This window comes from Uranotaenia lowii, chromosome 1, assembly GCF_029784155.1.
Source record: "Uranotaenia lowii strain MFRU-FL chromosome 1, ASM2978415v1, whole genome shotgun sequence".
In the NCBI taxonomy this organism is placed as follows: domain Eukaryota; kingdom Metazoa; phylum Arthropoda; class Insecta; order Diptera; family Culicidae; genus Uranotaenia; species Uranotaenia lowii.
This window is the reverse complement of record NC_073691.1, coordinates 35,505,661-35,525,901: the sequence shown is the minus strand read 5'-3', so window position 1 is coordinate 35,525,901 and position 20,241 is coordinate 35,505,661. Positions and strand designations below refer to the sequence as shown.

At 36.2% G+C, this 20,241-nt stretch overlaps 1 protein-coding gene across 4 annotated transcripts in view; it reads left to right on the top strand.

Annotated features, from left to right (window-relative positions):
* LOC129748482 (probable serine/threonine-protein kinase DDB_G0282963) overlaps positions 1-17,381 on the top strand; it is a 93,248-nt gene extending 75,867 nt beyond the window's left edge. For 3 of the 4 annotated variants that reach the window (XM_055743133.1, XM_055743125.1, XM_055743142.1), the window contains 4 exons: positions 6,292-6,662; positions 6,853-7,002; positions 7,136-7,862; positions 8,169-17,381. In XM_055743133.1, the coding sequence (XP_055599108.1) occupies positions 6,292-6,662; positions 6,853-7,002; positions 7,136-7,862; positions 8,169-8,577 (1,657 nt within the window). In that variant the 3' untranslated portion in view covers positions 8,578-17,381. The remainder of the gene's footprint in view (positions 1-6,291; positions 6,663-6,852; positions 7,003-7,135; positions 7,863-8,168) is intronic. The other variant, XM_055743149.1, reaches the window with a different exon arrangement.
* Positions 17,382-20,241: the final 2,860 nt, after the last annotated feature.

The following is a 20,241-nucleotide window of genomic DNA, read 5'->3' as shown; positions in this document are numbered from 1 at the left end:
ATATTTATGAGGAGTGGAAAGTGACAAATAATTATCGCTGATGTAATGGGAAGTTATTTTAGAATTTGGCGAACAAAACGAATAAAGATAACTCTAATCCACCGTTGAAACCTGCGTTTTCCACAATCTTCCATTCATCCCTTTTTCTCCTTTGAATAAAATCCCAATGTCGACAGAGTTAATAATGACTCAGATACTAGATTTTTTACTTAGCGCTTCTGCAAAAGCAATCCTTAAGAGCAAACCAGGATTTCATTACCTTAAAAATGACTACGTAGCGAAAAAAATGTTAAAAAAAAACAAAAAAAAACATTTTTCAATTAAAAAAATGGCTCATTTCGGGGAGCTCCTTCCAAATAAACATTCAACTTATAATTTCTTATTTTTGAGAAAACTTTTGAAGATAGTTAAAAATAAATTTGTGCATTGGCAAAGCCACAGAGAACGTACGTACAAGCTAGCCTTCAAAACTTGTGTAAAATTTCCAACGATCATTTTTTACCGATTTTAGTTTTTTGGCTGGGCCTGGGGCTGGGTGATGTCTCCAGACACACCAAAAAGAACTGACAAAACCAAACTAAGAAAAAAAAAACAAAATTTTGTCAGTTTTGAACAGGTCGTATGAACTGATGGCTTGTTTCAAGAAAAATGATGTTGAAGTTTCGTGACATTTTCGCCACGTTGCATAATGGAAAAATATGCTAAATTTAGAATAATGGAATGCAAAATCGATACTCGAAAGTAACCCACTTTGAGATGTTTAGAATAATCATCATGATGGGTCAAGAATGTTCCTAATTGACAGGATATAGCCGATTCGTCTTCTGACGATAACCGTCCAAGAAGTTCAAAAACTTATTCCAAAATTGTAAGTTATTTTGACTGCCTCAGTAGTGTACAAATGAAGGAAATGAAATTCTGTTCTAACAAAGGTAACTCTTATTGCATTTATCTAGCGATAAATTGAACCCGTTTATTTTAAAGCGGCAATAGTTTGTTAATTAGCTCATAAACGATTACGCCTTATCGAAAACTGATCACTTGAAAATTTGATTAGTAACTTTTGAATGGCGCAATAGATGGCACTGTTTCAAGTCGATTTTCAACGTATTTTTTGGATGTCAGCATTTGAAATTTTACACATTTTTTTGAAGATTTTTTGTCCGAGCTTGTACGTCTGTTCTCTGTGGCAAAGTTTTATAACATTATCAATATTTTGAAGATAAAGGTTTTAACACAATGATCAACTTTCCCGAAGATCGCGAGCAATTTTTACTACTGAGAAAAAAGTAATTGTAGTTTTCTTTTGGTTTGTCTTTCAAAATCTATTAAAACACGATTATAATCAATCAATTATGTATATTGAACGGACTAAAAAGATTGGCAAAAATGCTACTTTTACGTATTTTAAAGTCAAATTCTCATGATTACAACAGATGTTTGGAGATGTCGACAGCTTTTTAAGCCAGAAATTTAAAGGATTATTTTTAAGAGTCATGTCAATGTAGTCAATGTTTTAATATTAAAATCGTGAAATTTCGGTATGCTATATTGTTCGTGTAGATTGAATTGTGAACAACTTTTGACGAAATTCGGCCCTTTCAATGATTTTTTGAATTTATTTATTTTTAGAGTTTATTGTTTTTGTGCGTTAGTTTCATAAGGATTCACTTTCCATTTCTTATTCATTTAAGTTTTGAACTCGAGAAACCCCAAGCGTCAAAATCGGTCGGTTATATTTTTAATAAAATCCTGTTCCCAATTTGCATGAACTTGAAACAAAGGCGTCTAACGGTTGGGAGTTTTGAAATCGACAACTGTGTTAAAACAGCAATTAACGCTACCGGTGCCATTTTTAACTGGTTTTACTCACTTGAACAGGACTTAAATTATTTACTAAAATTCCCGCAATACTGGTGATTTCTGTACTTTATTTTAATGTTAATGGCATCCTTCGCCTAAAACATAAAACTGACGATTCTCGCATGAACTGGACTTAAATTGTAAGCGGACAAACTCTATTGTTCTTTTAGACTAATGTTAAAAAAGAATAAACTAACGATTTTCGTCTGAACTGAACGTATTTCTACTTATTTCCCTACAAATTTCCTTTAAAATAAACCGAAGTTCCCAACTGCCAACTTTGCCTTTACTGAACCGAATCCCTTGACTGGCAACTTTGCCTTTATTGGACCGAAGTCCAATGGATCTCATGGTAAGAGAGCAAATATACTGAGATGCCACATTCTCCTCTTTTTAATGTTTGATTTTAATATTGTTTATCTTATTATTAGCATTTCCATGGGCTGAATTCGGCTTCTGTTTGTTTCTGATGGCCATGGACTAAAACCCGGCTTATTATCAGAAACTCGGCTATTTATTTATTTTTCTAATATTCATTTGTTATTATTATTGCTTACGGCGGCCATTGGCTGGAACTCGACTAACAATCGTTTAATTATTATTTCAATATTATTTTATTTTCAAATTAATATACGACGGCGGTTCTAGCACACCCGGCTAACAATCGTTCAATTGTTATTTAGAATAGTTTTTCCTTTCAAATTACTACACTCACTAAGCCTGTTAGGCTTGCCCAAGTTAGGCTGTTTTATTCTTTTTCGAATAAAACGCGACCCTACTGGGCAGTCAGATTTCCTCTTGCCTTATTGAGCGATCGAGTTCCCTCTTACCCTATTGGGTGGTCGAATTCCCTTTTAGCTATTATAAAGCTTTGCCAAATATTTCTTGCCTCAATCGGGCTATCGAATTCCACAGTCAACACTGACTTTCATCTATTTAGTAACCTGAGTTGGGTACCACTTCATCCCAGGTCCCATCCCTACCAAGGTTGCCAAAATCACAGAAAAATCTTTAATTTCACAGAATTTTTAGCCAAATTTCATCACAGAATCTGTGTCACAGAACACAGAATTTTTAGAATATTCACAGATTTCACAGAATTTAAAAATTTTGGACGTTTTTTTTTTTTAATTAAATTTGTTATATCAATTCAAATGTTGGACAATTATCTTTGAATTGGAGAAATTTGACAAAACTGATACTGTCAATTGATTTTTCTCAAGTAAAATGTAAAAAAGACGCAATTTGACATGACTTTTGAATGAAATTAATGGAAAAAGCATCACAGAAAATCGTCACAGAATTTTAGGGAAACATCCCAGAAAGTCCGATTTTTTTTTCGTCAAAACACAGATTTTTTTTTTCGGCAACCTTGATCCCTACCCGTTACCAGTGGAGCAACGCCATTGAATTTCCTGGCAAGATCTGCCAATGTGGAATCCCGGACGACTTATTTCAGGGTTCATCTGAAAATCATTCATAACTGACATTATTGATCTCTAGATACTAGAGAGCTCAGATTTGTCAGCGATAACTATCACTGATGCTGAAAGCTTGCCTTTCAACATGGCTTTCGTGATAAGAGAGCAAAGATACTGGGATGCCACATAGGTGTTTTCGTCAAGAGTTACTTATTATTTTTAATTAACTTTAAAAATATCACTCGTCACCAATTCTTAATCGGACAAACCGGAAATTCCCTCAAAACTAGAGCTATTTCCTTTAAAAGGTGCTCATTTATTAAACAAAATCCTGGAAAGATCGCCATTGTGAAAACCTAATAGAACTAAAATGGCTATTGTTGCTTACTGGAACGCTGACTGCGCGATAACTGACCTTAAGGGTTTTTCACTAACATGACAGGTTGTCCCATGATGAATCTAGATATGGTTGTCTCACTTTAGCAAAAAGTAGACGAGGGTTGGATGCGGAGGAGGGGCAAAACGCAAATTTTACAGCTGGCTGTTGTCTGTCTGGGATTCCAGGTGCTCTGACTTTTTGTATAACACGAAGTTTTGCCAATCATCAAGATATTGCCAAGACAAAGATTTCGCCTTGATTTTTGAAAATATAATTCATAGAATCGAAAAAAAAATCTTCCGGCTGAGTTCCGGGCTGGTAAGCAAAGCTGGAAGACGTTGGACCAATAGTCGACGGTGCCAGCTTTGTCGGTAGCGGTGGGTAACATTAATGTTGCATTACTTCTAACAAATGTTTATTCAACACTATTTTCTTCCAAGAACTGTCTGGAAGCAGCAAAAAGTCATCGAATCGGATGGTAACATGGCGAGGCATGACATTCCATAGTCCGAGAAGCGGCTGACTTTCCTGCAGGAACATCCGATCTTCATCGAGATGAAACAGCTGCTTGAGGAGGACCCCCGTCTGTTGCCATCGCTGCTCCAGAAGATCCAACCGAGTAATCCGGATCTGATCGGTATCATTTGGGAGAACCAGATGGAGTTTTTTGTCCTTTTGAAGGAGGGAACCGATGAGCTGAAGGGTGGTGGAGGGGACGACGTCAGCGGTGCCAGTGAGGTAGCGCATTATGTAGCCTCGACTGCCGCATCGATGGTGAACACCCTAAGTACGACCTTGATGCCATCGATCGGACAAGCAACATCCGGTTTAGGATTTTGGTTGTTTGGTCCACCCTTAAAAGATCCTTCCTATTATCACGGTTATTCACAGCTATTTCGGAGTATCCGAAAAGGTCGGAGTGTATATTAATTTAAGATACAAAAAAGTGTTTCGAATATAATGAGTTCATTGAATACTCAAATCATTTCTTTGTTTTCGGAAGTCTAATTTAAATATAATAAAATATACAAAAACTCAATTTGGTTTTAAATCTTTTGATCTTTGGTCTACGAAAAATTTGTGCACAGACATACATAGACTTTTTTTTTCCAATTTTCTCTGATTTTTCATCTCAAACACCTGGCATCCATGGACCCCCTTTTTCGTGAACACTTCAGCCAGCTGTCAAAACTTTTTTCAATATGGCTGAACGTGCGATTTGGCTTTTGAGAACACCATACTCGATTCATCATGGTCGGGGAGTCAGAGAAGAGAGAGAGAGAAACGGTCGATGTATTTTGACATATAAAGGGGTGATCGAATGTTAAAGTCGATAAACACACTGAAATCAGTTCATCGTAAACAAATCACCTACTCATACTTGTCAAATCATCAACTTGCGGGCAAATTTATCTGCGACGGCAGATTTTAAGCTACTTGGAGTATTCCTCTTATGCGCATTTTTGGATATCTAGAAAAAATATCATTCAAGTCACACTTTTTAACAAGAAGAAACGTGTGTGTTAAATATTTCTTCTGGTTCTTTTCAAAAATCTGATTTACATACCGTTGAACGCTCCTCTTGCTATAACTACCTCGCTCGTTGCATTTCTGCTTGACACGTTCCTACTGGGTTTGTAGCGAACACCTGTTTTGCAGGACAGTCATTCGGCATTCTCATAACATGTCCTGCTCAGCGTATCTGTCCAGCCTTCGCCGCCTTCTGGGTACTGGGTTTGCTGTAAAGTCGCGCAAGCTCGTGGTTCATCCTTCGCCTCCACACTTCGTTATCCTGCACGCCGCCAAAGATGGTTCTCAACACTCGTCGCTCGAAAGCTCCGAGTGTGTGCTGGTCCTTCTCAAGCAATGTCTATGTCTCTTGCCCGTAAAGAACAACCCGTCTGATGAGCGTCGTATACAGGTTCCACTACGTGCGAGGACTAAGTCTTCTCGACCGCAGTTGCTTGTGGATTTCGTAGGAGACACGACTTCTGTTGATCATTCGCCACTGGATCTCACGGCTGGTGTCATTGTCTGCGGTCACCAGTGAGCCGAGATATTCAAAGCCTTCGACTATCTCCAGCTCATCGCCGTCCATCTTGACCTTGTTATCACTGGACAAGCGGACTCGGTCGGAAGGAAAGGAAATTCTTAAACGTATTAACCATCAACCCAATCCTTCCTGCTTCGCGTTTCAGTTTGCGATAGATCCCCTCCACCGCCGCAGGTGATCTGTTGAATTTGCCAATGTCGTCAGCAAAGTAGATAAGCACTATTTCCTCCCTAGCGGCGTTCTCTTCGTCCATTACCCTCCAACATCCCTCGTTGAACCAGTAGTTCCGTCAGGTTCGTTCCACATGCTCGATGACGTTCTCCGGAAGCTTGTTGATGGCAGCCTTGATGATATTCCAACAGTCCTCGAGAGGGGCCTCTTCAATCGCTCCAGTCAAGAGTTTTTAATGGCTTATACCTAACCATAATTTTTCTAGACTTGAACTCTATCCATAACGACAAATTTGCTGACCAAATACACAGCGTAGAATTAAGATAACTTACACAAATTGTGACCAAATTGTTCCTCCTATCGCACAATAACTCAAGCAATCCCTTGTTTCCTCTGTTTTTCAGGATGGCCGATGCCTACACGAACGATTCCTCGGACAACGAGTCCAAGAACAGCTGTGCCAAGTCCAAACTGGAGAGCGCCGAAGGTCTGCTGGCGGATCTGAACCTGCTGAACAGCGGCCAACATGGGAATGGCGGTGGTGGAGTCGGAGGAAATGGTAATAGCGGAGGACCGCTAATTGGAAACGCTTCAGCTGGAATCGGAGCTGGCCCCTTCAACGGAACAAATTCGTCTGGCACCGGGGCCACCAACAATAGCAATAACAGCAACAGTAACAATAATGCCAACAACCTAGTTCTAGTACTGCTGAAGGAGATCGGCAAACTTCACGAAACGAACAAGAAAATCTGCCGAAATCTGCACGAAACCAAAGGTAGGAGCATTCGAGTGGTTTTTGTAGAGCTTAAGATTTTTTTTCCGTGTGTAGCTTCAGTAGCTAATTGTGTTTTTTTGTACTTTCTTTTCTTCAAATTTCTTCCACACATCTTTGACCGTACTTTTCGCTGCTTTACTTTCGGGAAAAATTCAACAAATAATCAAAAATTAAAAATATCCCACATCAGTTGAAATGGAAGCTTTGAAGCATTCTCCACACTGGGGCCTTAGCCAACGTAGAGACAGCATTAGCGGTCTGAGCACCAATAGTCAACCGGTAGGAATGCGTTACAATAGTTTTGGGCTGCAGAGCCCGGCACCGACGTATCACTCACAAGGTACTGTGTTTGTTTGAGTTATCTATGTAATGTTGACTCTTCTTAGTCGTTTTGCTTATGATTATTCGTAGGTTGTGTAGCTTGGAAAAAAGGCTGTACCTTTCGAATTTCTAATGTGATAACCTCATTTTAGGAAACTACACCCCAGGCATCGTTTCGGACGTAGTCCGGGAGATTCGGGAAGTTTCTCGGGTTCGCGAAGAGGCCCTAATGGACCGGATGAAAACCATGATCGAGGAACGCTCCTGGGCTCTGAACGAGGCCAACTTTCGGTTGCTGAAGGAAACGGAAGACATGAAAAAGTCTATTCAAACGGTGCGTTCCGAGATGAACCAGGTCGTTGATCGGATGCTGAAGCTCGAGAATGAGGTCATCAACCTGAAGGCCCAAATGAACCATCATCATCAGCAGCAGCAACAGCAAAATTTCGTGAACCTCCGGGAGCGGGACTCCTATGGAGTGGGATCAGCTGCTGGGGCCAAAAACCTAAGGAGAAATAGTCTACACATCAACTACGGCAGGATCAACAATACGGACGAGTTCTACGGCAACAATTTCAACGATCTGGGTGCCGATGTCCGATTCGCGAATGGAAACCAGCTGGGTTCCCGGAAGTTTGGTGAGAATAGCTTTGGGTCCCCTGTGCCCTCGTTGGCCGGGGGACAACAACTACAACATAATGGTGGCGGCTCGGGTGGTTTAGTAGTGGGCGGAGGCCTTACGAGCTCCGAAGAACTGCATGAAGACTCGTCATCCAACAACGATCAGGTGCTGCTGCTGGAGCGGGACGCGCTGAAGCTGCGCCGTGAGCTCCAGGACGCCCTGGCCTCCAAGCAGGAGTCAGAGAATCGAATTACAGCGTAAGATCCCTAACACCCTTGATTCGTAGAGGTTGAGGTCAAGTTGAAGATGTTTGTGGGTCCTCCGTGATCCCAAATTGTACAGTTGTAGACTTCCGCATTCCCTTTTGCATAAGCATCTTCAGCAAACCCCAAACCAGTAGCTTAGATTGTGTGGTTCTAACATGGTGCTTTCTTTACATCTCCATCTTTTTCCGTGCTTCCGTTTTTGAAAACGTACCTTTTGGCATTGGTCCATACCTATCCGATTTGTATGTATATCTCCTTTTCTTTGTCAACGAAATCAAAATCAAAATCCAAAAATAGTTTGGAAAATATAGTAAGCACTCTCAAAGAGCAGGTCCCACCGGTGGCAGTGGTGCCAGTTTCATCGATAAACCATCACCACGGGGGACTCGGCGTGACTACGAACCCAGCGGCAGTGACTAGCAGCAGCAGTAGCTGTGGCAGACGCAGTTCCAGTCCTTTCTACCAATTCCGGACCAACAACAGCAGCTCACCGGGGGGTTTGGGACCAGGGACTCAACAACCTCCTACAGTAGCTCCAGGAGCCATTTCGCCAAAGCTGCAAAAGGCGGCACAGATCCAGAGCTTGGCTTCACCACCAACGCAGTCTAACAGTGGATCCCAGCATCAACAACATCATCCTTTTTTGCATCACCTGACTACTGGATCCGGAACGATTAACGTTTCCGGTCCCGTTACGGATCTATAGAGGGCTTTTAAAAGTAGATTTGACTTTTGATAAATGCTGAAGAGTTGCGTTGTTATCTTGGTTGATTTTTTTTTTGTAATTTTTTACCCCAACATAATTATGACTTTACCGAACGTGACAAGTGAAATGTTAGTTATTGTTGAATTTGAGGGTTCAATTTAATAGTTTTTTTTTAAATGGACGTTACCATCCTTAAATTCCAAGTATGAATAGATGACACCAAATTCATCACACTTTGAAAAGTTTCTGGAGCGTTTTTTCAACCAAAAGGTATCATAGTAAGTTTGAATTTATCCTTATGGTTAGAATCAATCAGGCAGACGTTTTCTTGAAAATTTGCTTTAGATAACTTTATGTGGTGTTTAACGTTTTCAACGTTTCAACCATTATAAAAACATTTTCAAGGTTTATTAATCTAATGTTTTGTTTTCCTATATTTATTGATCAAGCGTAGGTAGCTGAAAATTAGGGAAGTATTCCATGGGTTTTTATTCAAACCATTTATAAAATTGACAAAAATTCGACAATAAAACAGAGATAATGGCATAAAACTCCATAAATAAACTCATTCGTAAAAATGAACATTTTTATTTAAAAAAAAATTACACTTTTGAATGTTCTTTAAAGCACATCGTATGTAAGGGGTGAATTTTCCGCGATGACGGAAATCCCGGAAAAATAAAACGATTGAATTACATCTCCCGTTAAGCACTTCATTTTTTACCATTCCTGTAATTCTAGTATATATGACATCAAATTCATAACACTTTAAAAAGTTTTTGGAGCGTTTTGCCAACCAAACGGTGGCGTAGTAAATTTGAATTTATCCTTATGCTAAGAATCAACCGGACAGAGGTTTTCTTGTAAATTTGCTTTAAAAAACTTTATGTAGTGTTTTACGTTTTCAACGTTTCAACCATTATAAAAACATTTTCAAGGATGGTTTTATTTATTTATCGTTCAAGCGATGATAACTGAAAATTAAGGAAGTTTTTAATGGATTTATTTTCAAACCGTATATGAAATTGACATATTTTTGTACAATAAAATGAGGTATTGGCATAAAATTTCATGAAAAAACTCATTCGTAGAGAATATACATCTTCATTAAGAAAAATTCACACACTTTTGAATGTTCTTTGAAGCTCATTTTTCGTTAGTATTGCAGCGCTAATGTAATAACACTACGATAATCGGTATGAAATTGGCTTTCTGTTGAAAATATATTTATGGCGGCAATTTTGAGTTGATAAACTAAAAATCCAGTTCAAAGTTGTATTTTTATATAAGAAAATCTGAAAAAATTGCAAATTGACAAAAACTTTGAAAAAAGCTATTTTTGAAAATTCGTAATAAAACTTGTGTTTCGTATTTAAACAATCTTAAAATGCAAAAACGTGCCAAATTACGTGAATTTTTCAATCCTCTTTTCAAAATTTATCTATGACGATTAAAACAATTTTGGCGGTTCATTGATTGGAAAGTACGGTTTTTATACCACTTATTTACAATATTTTTTTGTCATGATCTTTAAAAAAAATCAAAAAAATCCTTATGTGCAACATACTTCTAATAACTTCTAGCTTCAGCTTTCTAGTACATTAAATGACATTTTTTTAGCATTCAGTAGCTTATCTACAGCCTTTTTTCCAAAGCATGTTTTTTCGAACTTTTTTCAGACTCTGAATAAAGGAAACTAGCGTTTAATTTCGTTAAAAAAATCCATTCGTAAAAAATATGCATCTTTATTTGGATTAAATTCGCACTCTTTTGAATGTTCTTGAATGCACATGTTTCGTAAAACACCTCATTTAAAAAATGATTTTCGAAATTAATTTTTGGTTCATTGTAAACAGTTTGATCTTAAACTTAAAAACCCTAAACAAGATTTCTGACCAAGTACTAAAAACTGATACAAAATTTCGAATGTCAACTATAGTTACGAACCAACCAAAGTTTGCAAGACTCTCTAATAAATGCATAAATATTCTAAGAACAGGTTTCAAATTTTAATTCAGCTTTGTTTTTTTAAAAGTTGATGCCATATTTCTAAAAAAAGTAATTTATTTTTCTATTTTTTCCCCAAATTTAACTAAACAAAAACAAACTTTTATTATCGCTGCCAAACTTTGGAACAACCATTTTGACGCTGATCCTGATATCATCAACCCGAAGTTAACACAAAATTAACAATAACATATTTATTCCAACCGTAATGATGCTGTTAACGTGTCATGTCATTTCATATTAAATAATATTTAAATTGAAAAAAAAAACCGAATTGAAATAATTTATTTTTCACAATTCTTTGGAAAGAAGCTGAAACGCTTTCACAACCAAAAGACATCGTTAAGAAGTTTGTTCCATAAGGTGACCAGTGAAGATTAACCAAATGGTTATTTTTGGAGCAGATTTAGCAAAAAAAAAATTACAAGCTACAGCAGGTATCCAAAATTTAGATTTAATACCAAAAATATTACATTTTCCATAACTTTTCGAAAAGTTTCTGGAGCGTTTTTTACACCAAACTGAAAAGGAGCATAATGGAACTTGTTGTGTTCTTTTTAATCCGTTAGTGTTGATAGACTACAAGAGTAGAGGAAAAAAAAAACGAAAATAACGCGACCTATATCTCTCGAAATTTATCTGTTAACTGATTCGTGGTTTTATTTAGATTCCCGATAAACTCTCTACACAAATTTTCTCTTAAACGGACGATCTCAAAAAGCATAATTTGCTGAGTAGTTACATAAGCATGAACAGGAACTTGCTTACTCTTGTACAAGTGTTGTCATTCTCCTAGCTTTTCGTTTTTATACATTCTGACAAAGATATTTATCCTCACTTTACTCCCTACATTCGCCTTCGCCTCTTTACTTCTCAACTAGTTTGAAAAAGTTTGGTAAGAAGTTATTTTACTATCTTATTTGATTTCAAATCTTGAAAAGTTGCACTCAGGGGTGTGCACCTTTCTTACCTAGGTACTGCCCCTCTCAATTTCTGGGTACTGCCCCTCTCAGGAGTTAGTACTTTTTTTTACTTTGGTACTACTCTTCTCAAGGGTTTGCATTTTTTTTTTCTAAGTACTGCCCCTCTCATGGGTTGGTACCTTCTCTTTCTTGATACTGCCCAATCTCAAAAGGTGGTACTTTTATTTACTTGGCACTGCCCTTCTCTGTTTTTTTTCCTTTTCCCTTAATTCTGCCCCTCTCAGGGGTTGGAACGTTTCCTCTCTTGGTACTGCCCCTCTCAGGGGTTTGTATCTAATTTCACTTGGTATTACCTCTCTCAGAGGTTTTTACCTTTCTTCCCTTAGTACTGCCCCTCTAGCTTGTACCTTCCATTTCTGAATAGTGTCCCTTTCAAGAGTTTGTATCTTCCCTTTCTTGGTAATGCCCCTCTCAGAGGTTGGTACCTTCCCTTTCTTGGTAATGCCCCTCGCAGAGGGTTGTACTTTTTTTTACTTCGCAGGGGTTTGTACTTTGTTCCCTTTGTACTGCCCCTCTCAGGAGTTTGTACCTTGATTTACTTGGTACTGCCCTTCTCAGGGGTTGGCACCTACCCTTTCTTGGTAATTCCTCTTTCAGGGGTTTGTTACTTTCTTCACTTGGTATTGCTCCTATCAGAGGTTGGCACCTTCCCATTCTTTGCACTGCCCCTCTCAGAGGGTTGTACTTTTCTTTACTTGGCACTGCCCTTCTCAATGGTTTGTTACTCTCTTCCCTTAGTACTGCCCCTCTCAGGAGTTTGTATCTTGTTTCACTTGGTAATACCCCTCTCAGGGGTAAGTACATTTCTTCACTTGTCAAGGGTTTGTACGTTTCTTTTCTTGGTACTGCCCTTCTCAGGGGTTGGTATCTTTCCTTTCTTGGTACTGCCCTTCTCAGGAGTTTGTACCTTTCTTCACTTGGTACTGCCCATCTCAGGGGCTTGTACCTTCTCTTTCTTGGTAATGCCCCTCTCAGAGGGTTGTACTTCTCTTTACTTGGCACTGCACTTCTCAGGTGTTTGTTTCTTTCTTTCCTTAGTACTGCCCCTCTCTGGAGTTTGTATCTTGTTTCGCTTGGTACTACCTCTCTCAGGGGATTTTGACCGTGGACAAAGCTTATTAAAGCTTCGAGAAAATCGATTACCCAATAGGGCAAAGCTCAGTTGAGTTACGAAGGGTTCGATCGCTCAAAAGATCAAAGCTCAGTTAAGTTACGAGGGTTTCGATCGCTCATCAAGCCAGTAGTGTAGTAGTGTATTAATTTTTAAGAGTAAAAATAGGATCAAAAAATCCGTCCCGAATGGGTTAGTGAGTGTTCTATAATTGAAAATCATTCTGAATAAATAATAATCATAAGTCGGTCGGTAGTTAGCCGAGTTCCAGCTCATGGCCGCCGAGATTAAAATGAAAAATCAGATATAAATTCAGCAGCCGACTTAAGCCGGGTATCAGCCCATGGCAATCGATGGGAAACAAAGAAGTAGGATTCATCCCATGGGAATGGGAAATGTGAAAAAATGAGAGAAATGTGACATCCTGGGTATGCCTCTGAAATGTGACACATCAAAGAAGATGACTGCTCTGATCATAAACTGTAGCAATCGCAAGTCGTTTTTTTTGTTTCGATTACAGTCGTTTTAACATTTTTATGTCATTCGCGACTTAAATCGCAAGCTCTACTGATTCCTCCCGTTGGTAGTAATCTATTAGGACAGTTGTGTAACAATCAAGATTTGGACTTCAATAGGGTCCAAACTGAGATTGCCAGACTTTTTTCCGGCACGTATCCGGAAAGATTGCCAAAAAAAATTTTGTGTTTTCGTGAAAAACATTCTGACGCTCTATGATTTTTCCTAAAATTTCTGTGATGGTTTTCTGTGGCGTTATTTCAATATGTTTCTTTGAAAATTCATTTAAATTTGGGTCTTTTTTACATTTTACTTTAGCACGAACAATTAATTTTACTAATCTTATCATATTTTTCCAATCTAAACTTAGAAATCCAAAATTTAGCTTGACATCAAAAATTATAATTTTGAAACAACGTACAAAAATTCAAAAAAAATTATGAAATCCATGAATATTCCCAAAATTCTGTGTTCTGTAACAAAGATTCTGTGAAGAAAATCTGCTCAAAATTGTGTGGAATTAAAGATTTTTCTGTAATTTCGGCAACCTTGGTATCCGAGCCGGACAAATCCAGGCAATTTTATAGAAAAACCTGGCAAAATTCGGCCATTTGATTTCAAAATTGACGACCACTTATCTGGGACATATCCGGAAAAATTCAGTCAAAACCCAGAAATTATTTATTCAACAAAAATCGAGAAACAAAATAAATTAAATAAAATGTTTTTTCAAAACTCAATGATTGATTTAAAATTTTATTTGAAGCTTCCTGACGTTTTTCTTCCTTTCGTGACGATTTTAATAAAACTTGCTCCTGAAATTTCCTTTTGGAGACATGAATGAAATAATTTACATCACACTTTTTTTGTTTGATTTGCTAAATGAAGTGAATAAATACGGGCATTATTCGGGCAACTGGGTTAAACCGGACTGTTCCCAAATTTTTCTGGGCAATCTTGCAAAACATAAACTTTAATTTCAAAAACAAACAATTTATCGTAGCTTCAGAATTTTATCTAGAAACTTGGAACTCCGATGTTGAACTCGGATACTGAATCTCTATATATCTCTTTTTATTCAGTTTTAAGTTTTAACAAATTGTTGACCAAAAACGAAATATTGCTGTTTTTCGCTCGCAGCAAGTGTATTACACTTTGAAGCAGGATTGCCAATAAGACTGATTTTCAGGATTTACCTGATTTTTTATGCTAAACTTGAAAGCCTGATCTCCTGGCCTAACCTGGCCTTCGGTTTTTCTCTGATTTTTGTGAATTTGTTGGAAAAGACCTTGGTGGAGGTTAAAATGTGTAAAAAAAAGGTTCTCACTTCGACCGAAATTTTCGTTAAAACATGCATCTTGATTTTTATTTCCAATGTCCCTGAAGTTTGAAAAATAATGTTGGCAACCCTACTTCGAAGCATAACTGAAAAGTTATAACTTCAATAATAAAATTTTATTGGACCAAATTGAAAACAATATTAACGGCAAAATTGAACAAAACTCAAAGCCGTTTCAGAGGCCTCGAAAGCCAAATTTTGTATTTCAAGGCTTGGATTTCTTCGCGGTCCTTAATGTTAAAATACAAAAATTGGCAGTTGTTCCCAGAATGGATCATTTATAATCCATTCGTGTAGGACAATTCTAAGTTAAATATAAAATAATGATTTTTAAAATTTTTATTTTAAGATTCTTGCTGTCCGTTGGCTTTATTTCTGATTTTTGATTGAGGATTTCAAATCGTAGTTTTCTTGATGAATTTCCAAAAAAATGTCTCTCAGAGTGAAAATCAGGCAAATCATGAAAAATCTGTCACATTGGCATCCCTGCCTGGAAGTTTACCGATTATGGCCGATATGTGTTCGAAAGTTAATAAGTTTAACTTTATGTGTGGTCCGTCAAATAATTTTTATTTCAAAATTAGCCCGCTGAGTAAAAAGCTTGCACACCCTTGATTTTAAAAAATATCCATGCTGAAGATGGTGTTTCGGGTTTTTTTTTTAACTTTCTGACAATTTGAGCCGGAAGTCTTTAGATCTTTCCCGAAATTTAAAATAAGACTATTTTTACTAATTGAAAAAACACATGCATTTTTCAAATTTCTAACATTTTTTTTTTAGTTTAATTCGTTCGGATTTTTTGGAGATTAAACTAAACCATATTTCCAAGCTACGTAACTCTGTTATTTTCCAACGGAAATCGCAAAACAGTACATCAAGATATATTGAAGTTTCATCAGCTTTCCAAATAAAATATCTCTAAAAAATTAAATAATGACTTTGAACATTAAGAATTGCAAATAATAAATGGTGTCTTAAAGTACCGTTTGCATCACTGAATATTCTGCAAAAAATGCCGTTGTACGAAACAATTTGTAATGCAACTTTTATCTGATGACACCAAAAAAAGCCAAAAAATTCTTCAAGAGTTGACAATGACGATATTCCTTTTGGAATTGATTTTTTTTTATAATCTCGTTTATTTGGAATGGTTCGGACATTTAGATTAACGGAGCCATGATCAAGCTTTTGTTTTAACAATAAAATTCTTAGAACCAAGGGTAGGTGAAGAGAGAAGTTAGGTTTCAAAAATATTACAACGGTACCTTCTTTTTGTGATTGAGACTTCTGGTTGTGTATTTCGGTGTTGTTTTTAAATTGGATTTATTTCTGATTGAAAACAGTGAACAACCTTTAATTCTTTGCTTTTCTCAACCATCTTTAAGCAACTCTTCAGCATTTATTCATTCATCCCTTTACAGTTAATCTTAATTTAAAAAAAAACAGCAACAAAGCAAGAACATCTTATAAAAAAAAGCCAACGGAAAAACAACAACCCTAAAGTGCCATCTGAAATGCGCTCGACTCGCGATTATTGTGGGACTAGAATGCCATAAAATGTTGCATGCAAGTTGTACTATAAAAGCCAGCCAAGGCAGGGGTGTGAGATGTTTCCCCGAAACGAAAATGTGCAGAGCGCGAATGAAAGGTTTCCGACAAAATATCGGTTTTATGAAAAATGTGGAACATGATTTGGAATTTAAAAAGTCATCCTTCCAGTAGCTGACTCATAAGTAAAATATATCACTCAGCAATAATCTGATACAGGACAGTGGAAGAGGCCTTCTAATTGAAAGAAAGAGCTTAAAATATAGAAGATTAAAATGAAACCGGATACTTCATAACCAAGTTAAAACATCTGCAATCGGTGCTATTTTTGTTATGCGCCCCTAATCAACTTACCTTCTGTCTACTTAACCGGATTAAACGTCGATTTTCAAGATTGACTGAGTTTTCGAGAAAATAATGGAAGTCATTGGTTTCACTGAAAATTTCGCAAGTCACACTCATGAATTAGGTATCAATCAATCATTATTACGTTACAGAAAATTTGAAAATGTATAAAAGCAAATGAAAAAGGAAATACATTTTTTTAGAGTGTTATTAGGTTTTGTGTCAAGCAACCAAAGACCTGCAAATCTGTAAGAAGATCAAAAACTTCTTATCAGCTAATACGTGCTCACCTGAAATTATTTTTAACATCTCAACTATGTATTATTTAACTGATAAGCAGAAACCCTTTCAAACAAAACTAACTCAACATGTTAAAATATTTATTTGCGTTGAAGTAGGTGGCAAAAGTTTCCATTTAATTGAACTTAAAATATCAATAATAATTAGCAACACCCATCACCGAGAAGGCAAACTTTTAGTATTTTCTAGATTTTACTTAAATTACGATTAAACAGAAATGGAACTTTGTAAGAAAAAATAACTCACAAACGAAACGAATCGTTTACACCTGCAAAATGTATTACAGAGATGTTACTCTTGTTTTTTTAGAACTGCAACCAACCACCAATTATCGTAGCAATTCCAAATGGAGACCGGTTTAGTTCTTAAGGAAACAATGTTTTAACTCAATGATTAGTACTTTTTTTAATCTCACCAATAAGATTGCAAACGGATACAATTTTACACCACTGAAATGATTATTTTTTCCTAAACATTCAGTTGTACAGTAATTAAGATACATAAAAAAAATTATAATACTTTTGAAATAATTGAAAATCGAGGCACTCATGCTAAACAGCGGGTAAGTGGAAGTGATCTTAGTTTACTTGTCTTTATTTGCGGAAGCGCTAACGATAGAATTATCAAATGTAATAAAGGCGTACTCATTTTAAAACTACTCGTTCATTTTTGATATCCGAAAAATCCTATCCTAGATTGAAAAAAAATTGATCATTTTTGCCATGTGAGCTCAATTTTTTTTATCTAAATTGTAAAATGAAGTAGCTACAGGTTTGTTAATAAAGTTCCGGTAAAGTTTAAACGGTAAAATATTATTCCCAATGTTCAGAAGACCCAGAAATTTCCATAGGTCTTTTGATGAAAATGTAATAGAAACTATTCCCGGTCTTGAAAACGGCTTCACACCAAATTTTACGTTGATCATTTCAATAATTTCCGAAAATTGTTCGAATTGTGTTAAATTTTTGATAATTTAGCATAGGAGTCCTCCTATTTTGGACGGGTTAAGAATTATTATAGAAACCGTTCCCGGTCTACAAAAGGTTACAACAAAAAAATCACGTTAATTGACTCAGTAGATTCGGAAATTGTTATAATTATGTCATATTTTTATATATTTTGTATGGGAGCCCTCCCCTCTCCTCACCTTTCCACCTTTAAGTTGAAATGGATTGAAAGCATGTTAGAAACCATCTTCGACCCTCAAAAACTCTTACAAAACCAAATTTGACATTGATCGGTGTAGTAGTTTTCGAGTCTATAGGAAACAGACTGACAAACATTACTACCCCCACCCCCACCCATTACCCTCCTAAGTGCCCTCATTATTCAAATGGTAAGCGTCTATCAATACAACATTTCAAATAATTAGCTCGAAACCTGTTTGCCAACTCAATAAACCACCTCATCATGAATATAAAATTGATAAATTTAAGTGTTTATCAATTTTTGACAAAATTTGTTTGAATTTTATCATATTTTTGAATATATTGTAAAGGAGCCCCTGTAGGTGCAGAATAGGAGTAATTTATAAGTTGCATTACAATTATATACTTTCAGAGCCCGAGTAAAATATCCTACGAATCGAGTAACACGTCTTAGTGCAACTATTTGTCTGAATGAGGGACCAAAATAGGAATCGGCACAGAATTGCTATGGTGGGAAATCTTTGTTGGATTTTAGAGTCCTATCTGTCGCTGATAGTGTTCGTGATATTATACAGGCATGGCCGTAGGAACGGGGGGGGGGGGAGGTTTGGGGGTTAAACCCCCCCCCCCTCATGAGGACCCAATTAGCAAGCGATGTATTCTACTCTTCATTCTAAATTTTAAATTCAGAAGCAAATTATGATAATAGAGTAAGGCAAGGCCGTGCAATTGGAGATTTTTTCCATGTCAAATTTTTGCACAGTATCGGAAAACTACTTGACCTTAAAAAGTGTTTAAAAATAAGTGTTAACAAGCAAGTCAAAAATTTGGCTCGCCTCCGGAGGAATTAACTCTAAAATCACCCTAGGCTTGAGACTTTTGTATTGAAACTCTAAATTAGAAATACTTTTATAAGGAAGTGTAACTAACCAAGAATAGAGTTTGAAACGAACCATTTTTACCTCAAAATTAATAAATCGAATACTAATTTTATACATCGACAAATTTGATACCGACGGTTACCTCTCACGATGGTCAACAGAATTTGTTAAACAAATCTAAAATCTAATATCCTATTACTGAAAATTTTTATTGAAAAAAAAATCATTTATGTCATCAGAAATGTTATGTTGATATGAAATATTCTTCAAGTAAGAAATTTTCGTCTAAATTTTATTTTGTGTTTATTCATTTTCTAAATACTCAATATCACATTTGAAAATGTTTCGAAAAATTACACAGTCCATGAATTTTACATTTTTCGAGATGCAATGAATTTAAAACGTGAATTTGACTAACTTAAGTGCCCTGAATGTAAATATGCAATTTTTATGTCAGCTTTTGTTATTGAAATAACTGTTCAAAATAGGTTATAATTATTTAAGGAAGTTCTCAAATCTAATAGTTTCGCAAGTTCCCAAAAAATTGTGAATGAAATCAAGTTTTTTTAACTCTTTGCAGTAATGTCAAAAATTCATATCTTTCCAAATTTTTAATCACTGCTGAAATTTACTTTTTTAGATCATGCATCATCATCATCATCAAAATATTATTCCTAAATTGGATGAAGTATCCTTAATAACGAAATCAGAATCAGATTTTCTCTTAGATGCAGGTTTAATAGTACTTAATCACTGACCATGACTGACTTCACTTAAAATTGACACTTTTTAAAACTCAAAACTAAATGTGATGGTACAAATTTGACAAAAGATTCAAGTTGAGGACGCTCAAATCTACTAAATCAACCATTAAAACATAAACACCAAAATGCTGGTTCTTGAGTTATCAATTAAATTCTTTATATAAGTTGTTTTCTAATGGTAAGACGTGTTTATAGAAATTTTTTTTTCTGAAATGTTAAAAAAAACTTATCTTTTTTATTTTTTATTTTTTTATTTTATTTGGAGTCTTTGACTACTGTCATACAGACTTAATATTAAAACTAACTTATGAATAACATTACAAAACTATTAAAAATTAGTTAAAAACTAGTTTACATCACGGATTGCACTTTTAAACGTAGATTTAGATATATGAAAGTCAAATAAGTGCGAGACAACATTAAAAGCTTGACAACATCGGTATAAGGGGTGATTTTGTCCAAATACTGTTCTACTTCTTGGCAACCAAAAAATCAACTGACTGCGTAGTTGTCGAGCTGGGGCGTAGAGGTTTAAACTCTGGAGCAGTTGAGGACAGTCAACAGCGTTGGTCAAAATATCGTAGATGAACATTCGTTGAAGATAGTTTCTTCTTTGACTCAAAGGCGTCATTGATAGTAGGCCACACCTCTCAGAGTAAGGAGGTAGCCGTACGGGATCTTGCCAGGGCAGACGGCGTAATGCGTACTTTTTCATATTTTAT